Raw genomic sequence first — 11206 nt, 5'->3', positions numbered from 1 at the left:
ATAATCAAACAAGTATTGAACAGGTTGAAACACCCACAACATCCCTGGCTCCGGCTCAGGCTGCGCATGCGCACTGGCACAGGGGACCGTCGATATGTGGAATTACCGTAAAGTACAATGTTCTCTATTGTGAATGTTAAACGTTGTGCGGTGTATAAACACGATTGTGTTTGATTTCTATCTTGTGAATGTTAAACGTTGTGCGGTGTATGAACACGATTGTGTTTGATTTCTATCTTGTGAATGTTGAACGTTGTGCGGTGTATAAACATGATTGTGTTTGATTTCTAACTTGTGAATGTTAAACGTTGTGCGGTGTATGAACACGATTGTGTTTGATTTCTATCTTGTGAATGTTGAACGTTGTGCGGTGTATAAACATGATTGTGTTTGATTTCTAACTTGTGAATGTTCAACGCTGTGCGGTGAAGAAACACGATTGTGTTTGATTTCTATCTTGTGAATGTTAAACGTTGTGCGGTGTATAAACACGATTGCGTTTGATTTCTATCTTGTGAATGTTTGACGTGTGGGACAGTGTTTATCTCTCTGTCTATCTGTACAGAGTCCTGCATCGTGAGGACAGAATAATAGTAAATATGAGATTCCAGACTCGGTGCAAAACAAAGCATCGTCCTTGGAAACCGGAAGTGATGTAATAACGACGGTGTTATTTCCACCAAATGACCAGAGGCTGGATCTCCACTTGATATTCTTGTGATTCAGGTTTTGGCTTCTGAGTTGTAATATTAATCTCATCATTTTATTCAGAATTTTAACGGTTTGGTCGTTTTTCTCGTGACAGGATCAATTAATAAGTTTTCCTGGTTGTTTCGTCGGTCACGTGACTGGTGCGGCGCGAATCTGCCGCTTAGAAACCGCGATTCGATGACTTTCGTGATCACGTGGTTTTATTTTGCCGGAATATTTCAGCCTCTCCAGTGACGTGTTCAGTGTCCACGAGTGAGGCGATGCGCGATGATCCGAGATCTCTGTGTGGAAGATCACAAAGAGATCACCCTGGGATCCACGAGCGGCTTCGAGATGGAGGAAACACGGTCGATCCGAGAGTCCGTCCCTCACACAGCGGGTCCGTGGTCGGTTCACCCGAGGACGAGGAGCCCGGACCCGGTACGTGACGTTCACTCCGGACCGACATCTTGTTCTTCCTGAAAGTTTCGTTTTTATTTAACGGATTTGTTTGTGTTTCAGATCCTGTTGTGAAAGTGAAGGTCGAGTCCGAGTTCGTCGATGATTCGTTCCCTCCGTACGAAGGTTGGAACCACAAACTCATTCTTCATGTTCACACAGTAGTTTATTGTTTATAATGATAATTATAATAACAACAAGGAGGTGTCACCAAATGTTTGTTTCGACCGCCGTTCGACCTTGACCATCAACATTCAGGGATAAAGTGTAAATTAATAAAAAAAAAATAGATTAACAAACACAAACAGAGAACCGGACAGTTTGTAAGAAGTTGTTTATTATGATTTGTAAAGAGAACGTACACACAAGCGGTGTGACGATGTAGAGATCCTTGTGTCACGTACATAAACCTCCTCCTCGTCAGTCACAGGTACGAACAGGTGTCACAGTCATTCTGGGAAACAAGAGAAGAAGAGTCGGCGGGTTCACATGGGTCCAGATAAGGGGGGGGGAGGGGTGGAATGTGCAATGTAAACTGTTTTGAGAGTTGCGAAGGGAGAATGTGTGTGGTGTGAGATTAATTGGTGTGAGTGAGGTGTGACCATCAGTGAGCCCTGAAAAGGACGGTTGGTGCTTTGTGTTGATTGTTCGTGCGTCCAGAGGGAATGAGGTGGAACGGAGATGGAGGAGAAGGTTTGTGTAAGTCAGTGTGTTTAGACCACGTGACCAGGAACTCTCAGCTGCATCTGTCCTCCTGCCTGGTGTTGGACTTCGCTCACTTGTGCTTGTTCTCCCGACACCTGCCCGTGTGGTCTCTCCATTCCCAGGTGTACTTTTTCCTGGACTCTGGTTCACACTTTTAGAAGCCCCATTCTGCTCTCCACCAGACACGCTCCTCTTCTCATTTTTCCCTTCTCGAAACATCACTTGCACCTCATTTGAACCTCCTCATTCACACACCGTAGACACCCCATTTCCCTCCCTCTTTCCCCCACTGAAGCGACTAGGTTCACGCTGGTCTATCGGCCGCTCCACGTATTCTAGAGGTTGCAATCACCTTGAGCTGTCTCTATCTTTCTTGCTGTTCTAATTTCCTCGGGTGTGTGTCTGATGGTGCCTGATGTGTTAGTGTTATCCGATGGCGCCTGACGTGTTCGTGTAAGTTAAGAATGTGTAAGTTATCTGTATCGGGTGAGCTCCACACTCTGTCCTCTTGTAAATACTTGCATTTCTTTTGCCTCACCCCATGAATCCATGCTGTCGACATTGCTCTTGTATTAAAACCTTTTATTATTGTGCCACATGCCCTTTCCTCGCAATAATTATCAATAAACCTGCTTATATGATAAATGTACCCAGGTCGTTCTGTCTTTTTCCTATTAGGTCAGCGTGGTCCACACACACGTTCTCCTGGAAGTTCTGTACCACGAATTTGCTCTTATTACTGGTGTGTACTTGGCAGCTCCGCTCGGCTGTACCTGCTACAGTCAGTTAACACAAGTACGCATCGAGGGCACGGAACTCACTTGGTGCGGTCAATCCACCATAAACAGAAACACATGAAGTCGTGTAATCCTGCCAGGATTGGTAGTACCGATCAGCGTTCGTGGTTGCTTCGCAACCTGTCTGCACGTGGAGTTATCTGTGCCCGGTGGCTTCAAGAACGGGCATTCGGGAGGGTTTCCCCTCGTCGCGAGCCTCAGACCCCGGATCCACAACAATATTAACAACCAAAGTGGCCTTTGTGGAACACTATGTAGATCTTTCACCATACATTGTTTTTGGCCTTATTTCTTTGTATTGGTAAAGGATAAGTTTGAGTTAACCTGGTTAATTTGAGTAAAGTTATCTGATTCATTTGGGTGTGGTGACGTGTGTGATTGTAACAATATCTTGATTCAGTCATGTTGAAGTAAATTTTATTTTTTAATGATGTGGTTTTTTTTCAGATCATGTTATGAAAGTGAAGATCAAGTCTGAGATCATGGATGAATCGTCCTCTCAAGACAAAGGTTTTTCAGATCATGTTGTGAAAGTGAAGATCAAGTCTGAGATCGTCGATGAATCGTCCTCTCAAGACAAAGGTGGAACCTGATTTTTATCATAAACTAGCGTGGACCGGCTCGCTACGCTCACCTCTCCACATGTCGATGCAGAGACTGACGTCACAGATTTACTGTGTTGTCATGATTTACACCAATCATCATCCAAACATTTATTTTCCACAAATTTATTTGTAACGTTGGTGATATTTATTATATTTACTTGAAATTTAATTTGTGATGAAAGAAGGTCCAATGGTCCAAGTGGTCAAGGGTCTCAGCTGTTTTATCTGTCTGAAGGGTGCAAGGGGTCTAAATGGTGTTAAGGTCTGAGGGGTCTTTTGGGACTTCTGCGTCTTTATGGGTTTCGGGTAGTCAGGGTTATTTGTGTCTTTATGGTCTTCGGGGTCTTCTGGGTCATATTGTTGTGGGGCCGGGTCTCGGTGGCGAGCACGACTGCTAGATGGAGCAGTGGAGTCGGCTCCACCGAACACCCGGAATGTTGGTCATACGTTTCAGATAAATCCGAAAGTACGGGTCCCTTACAGGACCGTGATCGCCAATAATTCGACCGCGTGGAGTAGGGTTAATTGGCAACTTCAATATACCTAAGTATCCACACGGCAAAGCCACCGGGGAATTCACACCCTCGGCAGGCCTCGAGCGGAACGAGCCGTTCCCGTGCTTGAACCGTGCGTAACCTGAGTGGATGGTTACCGAAGCCCGTCGGTCCAAATGTACAACTATGGCAACGGCCTTCCGAATTCCCGTTCGCAGCGCGGCAAACCAATGATAGAAAGGACAAGGACGAGCTGGGACATTCAACAAAAGGGGAATTTATTTACAATGATCGGGGAGGGGAAGAATTATCTTCTTCTTATCGGGGAGGGGAAGAAGAAAAGAAGAAACAAAGAGCAGAATTATCCCGACTTTAAGAAATGCAATGTACAATGAGCAAAGAAAGCACTTACACAGCTGTTACTTATAGACGGGGCCCAAGGACACACACACGCACACACAAATGCCCAGAAAGAGGTGGACCTCGTCAGCTCGGAGGGAAGACGGGCTGAGGGAAGAGAAGCGAGCTTGGTCCTGTCCACCTCGTGTGGTTCTCGACGATCTTGGGGTAACGGGACTCAAACCCGCAACACGAGGCCGCTCCAAGCACCAGGTACGGAGGGTAGCATCGGGCGTTGCACACTCTTCCGGCTCACATGCAGGCGACACGAGATGATCTCTCGAGTCGAGATGGTCGACCGCCCGCATCAATGCGCCAGATGAGATGCCTCGGACCCACGCGATGCAGTCAGCCGCAGACCCTGACAGAGACGCGCACTCGAGCAGACTGGACGCAATCTCTTTTCGCTGGTCCCGACAACCACACTCTTCCTCTTCAGGAGGGAGGGGCTTCTTCTCCGAGACACTCGCCTCCTGATTGGTTGGACCCATCGTGCGATTCCCTGGCGGTCTTCCATTGGACAGGCCCATGGTCGGCGGGGCAGCTCCCACCCTTCTGGGTGGAATCCCGATCAGAGGCGTTTGTTGCTCCGCCTCCCTCCTCACCTCCGGCCACGTGCGAAATGGCGATGGTGTTGAGTGGGAGACGGGACGGGTGAGACGCCCAGCTCCTTGCAGATTGGCCAAAGAGGGACGCCATGCCACGCCCGCGCTCACTCGTCGGCGAGCACGCGAAGAATGCCGCGAGCAGAGTGTTGTTGTTGTGAGTGATGTAAAAATCCTATCTATAAAATAATCCAGAGCGCACATACACTTAATTCCCATTAGACATAGGGGACGGGACCCTAACTAGAAACACGAACTTTCCGATATAACTGATCTGTCGGACCTGGCTGTTGTGTGCAGTGAGCTTCCGAATTTGTAACACTACCCACTCCCCTTTTTACAGACTCGTCCCGAGTCGTCAAATTTTCGTGTGATTAGCATGTGTAAGTTTTTTCCCCAGTACGATTTACCTACGGATCCCTGAGTGCGACATTTTTTCATGCATGTCCCAAAAATAAATAACCAAGTGCGCTGCGTAACTAAACTAACAGACTCATACAGATGACTTAACTAAAATTGCCGGCGCGAAGACGAACAACAGGTGGGTTAAACTTATTTACAATCTTAACGAATATTTACACTAACCATGGCCCAGGACCTGTCATCTGTGGGGAAAAAAAGGCACGGCAAAGTTAACAGTTTGTGTGGGTGAGTGCACAGCCGCTGAAGGTCAGTCGTCCTCAGGGCCTGCTCAAAAGGTCCCCCTTGTGTGTTCCTTTCAGTGACCCTTCTTCTTTGTTCCTTTCATACCCCAGCTGCTGGAGGCAACTCACCCTAACACGGCAGGCCATGCGCCGTCCCACGGGCCATTTGAAGTGGCGTTTATGCAGAAGAGGTGGCCTCTCGAGTTTATGCAGAAGAGGTGGCCTCTTCGGAGTGCACAGGAGCTCAATGCAGTCTCTGGCTCATGGAAATGGATGGATGCAAAAACAAATGAACTGCTTAAATGCAGTCCCTGTGTACGGCTGCCTGCAGGGCAGTCTTGGCAAATGCTTGCTGGATGGTCCTGGCGCACATGGATGGATGGTGACACACAGGGGCAACGCAAACAAGGGTAGCAGGCATGGGGTCATGGCAAAGGCAGGCAACGAGGCACGGCAAATGCGGACCAGGCGATGTAGCACAACACAGGCCGGCATATGAAGCTTGCCGGCCTCCGGTATGGTCCGTGTGGGTCTGGAGTGAGTGCGGTGGTGCCGGCCACTCCGAAGGAGGGCTCGGACCTACCCTACTGCCTCCCCCCAACCTATCGCCTTTGCCTGTCTTTGTCCATACCCACTCCCTTAATTTGCAACAACAAAACAACCAAATTTAGCTCCTTTTTTATTTTATTATTATTATTTTTATTTATTTTTCTATAATTTATTGTCCCTAACCCTCCTACTGTCTTTGTCTGGCAAACCTATCCTGTCAACCGAGCCCACTTCCAACCCCTAAAATCCTTTTTGGAGGGGAATAAGAGAGAAACCAGCATCATGTCTGGAAGCCCAACGAAGCCTCAGAATAGCCTCCTCTCCCCAATCATTCATTCACACCATGCATTCCACATTCACTCCACTCACACACTCGGGCCTGCTGACCCACATTCACTCATGTTTCGTTCTCTTCATCTATTTTTTTTAATTTTATTTTGTAATTCACATCACACTCTATCAACTACGTCCCCTAAATTAGCTCGTGCCCCTCGTCATCCCTTACTGTAATGCATGATCCTTTTAACTCTACCGTGAAGCTACGTCCCCACTAAACGTTCCATGTCCGTCCGTGTCTCCCAAAATCCATTTCTAAATCTAACCTAACATTCCCTCTAACTCGTTCCATGGGCCCCATGAGGAACTGTTACTGCCCCATGAGGCCGATCTTTCTATCGCTAAACCCTTTCCACCAACTAGTGCTCCTTTGCCCGGGTAAGGATGTTTGCCACATCCTGGCCGGGGTTCGGGTACTCGTGCAAGGCCCAGCCATCTTTGCGTCGCCAGGGCGGCGGTTTTCGACTAGCACGTCCCATCCATTCGGGCGATAATTGAAAGCATATCGTCGCCCCGTCGATTGCAACAACCGCTCGCTTTCGCGGTGTTCCCCATGCGAAGCACCGTGCGCCACTCACCCGCATTTCGTGCTGCGAGATCCCCGGTGACGTCTCTCGTACACGCAACCTGCGTGGCTTGCCGTGCAGGCCCGCGCGAGTGTGTCGTCCCGGGGACTTGCTCCGCGCGTTCCGCGAACAGAACACGTGGCGTGCAGCACGTGATACCCCGCACACACGCTCGCATGAGGACCCGTGCTTTCCGAATTCACACAACCTTCCTTTTAACCGTGCACGTGCCGGTTTCGTACCATGCACGAGACGTTTCAGCACCGGTTTCCGATCGCGCAAACGTGCGTGCTTGGGCCGTTCGCAAAACACGGAACGGACCTCGCACGCAGCGTCCCGCGGAGCCGGCACGGTCACCAAAACAACTTTGTGCGACCTCCCAGGCTCGCCATTCCTGTCTCCTGTCTGGATCGGTCCGTGTGCCATTTCCCCACATGCACTCGGGCATGCCATGACACTCACACCACTCGCACACTCCCACACACACTCTGGGACAATCACGCTGGGGGCTTGGGTAAGTTCAAGGGATCCCGAGGCCTCTGCTCCTCCCAAACTCGGCATGTCCCCTTCCGTACCATGCACCCGCTCGACCTCGCACGGCCCGACCGGACTCACCTGGTCGCAGTCCACTTCGAGGGAGCATACCGTCTCCCCCTGTTCCTGAGGAAGGTGAATCTGACCCTCGCATTGGGTCTCAACACATTCCCCAAGCTCAACCTTCATGTCCCCTCCCAACTCGACGTGTGTGTGCTCCGCTTTAATTTCAAAGACCTGTATCTCTGTTATTATCTCCGTCATCCCCTGTTCGAGTTTACCGGTCTTTCCCCCAATTATCGTGACGTCGCTCGTCCCTCTACCTTGCCCATCTCCATTGCGGAGACGTCATTGCCCCAATCCCGTCATCCGGTGAGCTGCCCTGCGAATGGAAGCTGCGCAGGAGGTTCTCCCACGGAATGGATTTTCACTTTTTTTTGCGTTTTTGTGTTTTGCGTAATGAAGGGTTTTACGGTGTCGGAGTGCAAATCCTGCCACCAACCTCCTAATAAAAAGTAATCCAATTGCAGGAGGACGTCCGCAGACACAGTTGGGCACTAGATATGGATGGCCGTTGGCTCAAAAGGAGCTCCTCCGCCCTTTGACAGGTTTTGTTTTTAATCCTGCTGGGTGACCATATCCAAACACCCTCCTCACCAAAAAACCTGGTGGGGGAGACGGTTTAGTCGCCAACAACCCGACCATGGAACAGGTTAGTACAGGTTTACATGGTACCAGTAGCAGGTCACAGATCTAACCTGACCTTGTCACAGAAAGAAATTGAGAAGGGAATAACACAGGAACTGGAGGTACGAGTTGGGAAAGTGGAGAAAGAGGAAGAGCTCCGAATGGAGGACAGACTGGGAGAATTCGAGACGGAATTGGAAGCTCAAATGCCCAATTTTGGGATATGGAAAAAAAAACGGCAGAAGGATTGGAGTCAAAGAGGAAAGAAATATTGGGAAAAATAGAAGAGGGTCAAATCCAGGCGGTCAGAATGTGAGAGGAGATGGAAGAAGAAATTGGGTCCACAAATAAAACAATTGACCAAGTAAATGAGGGCATGGAGGCCACAAAGCAATGGCAGAAAGAGGAAATGAGATTTTGCAAGTGCCAGAGTGGTGGTTTGATTGAAGAGGTGCAAAACCTGGTGGCCCCTGTCGCAGAACAAGAGCAGCCATAAATTGATAGAGGCCTATGGGAGCCGCAATTGAATGGGGACAGAGTGGATGAGATGTTACAGCAGCGGCTCAACATTGTGGACTGCAACATTGAGGTGAAGGTTGCTTGGGTCCAACAGAATCTGCGAGAAGAAGTGAGTCGGTCCATTAGGGAGATGCAGGACGAGACTAAAATGACTCAGGGGACGCCCACCTCAAATTACATTGAGGAATCAAAGGCTCCCAAGTCAAATGCAACATTGGGCGGGGGCTCCCTTGGTCCTGAGCTGGAATTGGATATCGAAGGATCGGGGAGAAGAGTTTTAAAAACAGTGTCATCCCCTTAGTACATTTTGATGGGTCACGGAGTCGAGAGGCTTTCCTGACGCAATTTGAATGCGTGTCTCAGCTCAATGGTTGGGGGGAACGAGAGCACGTGGGAAATCTGGTGGCCACACTGTGGTGCCCAGCCACCGACGTTTAAAACGTGGTCCCAGAGGATACATGGACAAGTCGCCGGAGTGCGGAACGGGATTCGAACCTGGCCACCTCCAGGACGATTTGTTTGTTCGGGTGCACACTGTACACAGTGTACACGTGTGTAAGTGTGTGCGTGTGAAAGTTCACGTTTCATTCTTCACTCTTGCAGGTGCACGAAAGCCACTCCAGTCCTTTGATTCACAAATGTTAATCCCAGAGGCTCCAGCAAGTTCTGGATCTGTATCATCTCGTGAGGTACACAGAGACGAACAAGAGCCAGGTGTAAACAAGGGGACAGGTATGTAACTGCGGATACCTAATGGTTGTTTTTTTTTGTTAATGTGCTTTTTCATGTTTCACATTTTAACTTTGTTAGTTGTAATAGTGTTACGGTTTTGGAAATGTACTCCGGGGGAGAACATTCATGTACATGGACGATTCCCCAGAATTAGTTATTTCTTAGTTTGTGTGTACATAGATCCTTGCCCTCTGGCCAGCGGTTTGAGTGATGGTTCAAAAGAAATTGCACAAACACCACACAAAACAAGTCCTGGCGAGGGTCTGTGATCTCTGATTGCTCTTGTTGTTTTGTTTTACCATGATCATGTCCCCCATTTTTTTTTTCTTTTAAATCTATCGTGTCCCCCACATTGAAATAACCTGACACTGATGGTATCCCACAATTCTTTGCAGTAACCACATCATGACCTAATTAGTTATGGCGGTTCCTTTTTCTTTACAGAGAAACAAATGAAAAACGTTTTTTTGACGAACTCTGCACAGTTCTTCAACGAAGATCATTTCAATCATCATTCCAACCAACGGGAGAACAACAAACGAACTCACACTGGGGAGAAACCGTATGAGTGTTCTGTGTGTTCGATGGTTTTTAGTTTCTTATCAACCTTCAATACACACAAACGAACTCACACTGGGGAGAAACCTCACACGTGTTCTGTGTGTTTGAAGGATTTTAGTCGGTTATCAAACTTGAAAACACACAAACAAACTCACACTGGGGAGAAACCGTACGAGTGTTCTGTGTGTTCGAAGGTTTTTAGTCGGTTATCAACCTTGAGTATCCACAAACGAACTCACACTGGGGAGAAACCTCACACGTGTTCTGTGTGTTCTAAGGATTTTAGTCAATTATCAACCTTGAAAAGACACAAACGAACTCACACTGGGGAGAAACCGTACGAGTGTTCTGTATGTTCGAAGGTTTTTCGTCAATTATCACACTTGAATAACCACTCACCAACTCATTCTGGGGAGAAACCGTACGAGTGTTCTGTGTGTTCAAAAGTTTTTAGTCAATTATCAAACTTGAATAAACACACACGAACTCACACTGGGGAGAAACCATCAAGTGTTCTGTATTTTGTAAGTTTTTTTTCGTGAGTTGTCATGCTTGAATAAACAGAAACAAACACTGGTGAGAAGAGTTTTGTTGTGGATACCCCCCCCCCCCCTTTTGACTGATTCCGAGCGATGTATTAAGCAAACTAGTGGGGAGAATGCAAGCAGGCAGAAACACAGTCCTGGCATATACCTTCTTGGCATGACTCCTCTGAGTGTTTGCGGTAACCCCTTTGAAGCAGCTGAGGTCCTCCAGCCTCTTGGGGAAAGCAAAATGACTGCAACAAAAATATGCCGAACAATGACAATTAGTCAGAGAAAATGACTGATGGGACACAGACACCTGGTCGGCTGAGGCCTAAGTCTGTGCGGCTTCACAGAGCAGCCGGAATGTGTGCTGGAAAGGATAATGACTGCACTTTCTCCAGCGAGGAAGAGAATCCCTGCCTCACGAGAGGACAGAGCGCCACACCAAAGCTAAAAAGGTGTCGCCTGTTCCACAACCAAGAACGACGAGGTTCCAGCCAAATCGGAGAAAAATATATGAACAGAGCTGGAGCTCAGAGGAGAAGGAAATCATCCTCCACTGCAAAGTTTATTTCACACACGAAGCAAGGGGGACAATCAGTGGAGAAGAAAGATTCATGAACCAATTAAACCAAACAAAGCTGTCAGCCAAGGCCGAAGGTATTCCATGACCGAAATTCAATTCAACAGCATCAAGGAGGCAAAGACACTTCACCCAGGAAAGTATAAAGGAAATAACTAATAAAGCAAGATAACAAGCAATGGAAAACATAAATCGGATGACCCAAGGAGAGAGA

The 11206-nt window shown here is 48.1% G+C and overlaps 1 protein-coding gene across 3 annotated transcripts; it reads left to right on the top strand.

Moving 5' to 3' along the window:
• The first annotated feature begins 598 nt into the window (after positions 1-598).
• Positions 599-10465, top strand: LOC147008018 (uncharacterized). 3 transcript variants are annotated; one of them, XM_085865791.1, is made up of 6 exons: positions 599-726; positions 934-1131; positions 1213-1275; positions 3099-3233; positions 9193-9321; positions 9766-10465. In XM_085865791.1, exons 2-6 carry the CDS (start codon positions 972-974, stop codon positions 10422-10424), a joined length of 1146 nt encoding a protein of 381 aa, XP_085721917.1. In that variant the 5' UTR covers positions 599-726; positions 934-971; the 3' UTR covers positions 10425-10465. The 3 variants fall into 3 exon arrangements, with proteins under 3 accessions (XP_085721917.1, XP_085721920.1, XP_085721919.1); XM_085865793.1 differs by lacking the exon at positions 599-726 and having other exon boundaries at positions 756-1131; positions 3171-3233; XM_085865794.1 differs by lacking the exons at positions 599-726; positions 3099-3233 and having other exon boundaries at positions 755-1131.
• Positions 10466-11206: the final 741 nt, after the last annotated feature.

This window comes from Eptatretus burgeri, chromosome 22, assembly GCF_056783735.1.
Source record: "Eptatretus burgeri isolate ZD-2024b chromosome 22, Ebu_testis_v1, whole genome shotgun sequence".
Taxonomy (NCBI): Eukaryota; Metazoa; Chordata; class Myxini; order Myxiniformes; family Myxinidae; genus Eptatretus; species Eptatretus burgeri.
The sequence above is the reverse complement of the archived record's forward strand: the minus strand, read 5'-3'. Positions and strand labels throughout refer to the sequence as shown.

What these genes read in the sequence shown, in the direction of transcription:
- LOC147008018 (XM_085865791.1), top strand. Translation starts at nt 972, where the DNA reads ATGCGCGATGATCCGAGATCTCTGTGTGGAAGATCACAAAGAGATCAC. An exon ending in GGACGAGGAGCCCGGACCCG is followed by an intron (nt 1,132 to 1,212) that starts GTACGTGACGTT and finishes TTTGTGTTTCAG; the next exon opens with ATCCTGTTGTGAAAGTGAAG. An exon ending in ATCGTCCTCTCAAGACAAAG is followed by an intron (nt 3,234 to 9,192) that starts GTGGAACCTGAT and finishes TCACTCTTGCAG; the next exon opens with GTGCACGAAAGCCACTCCAG.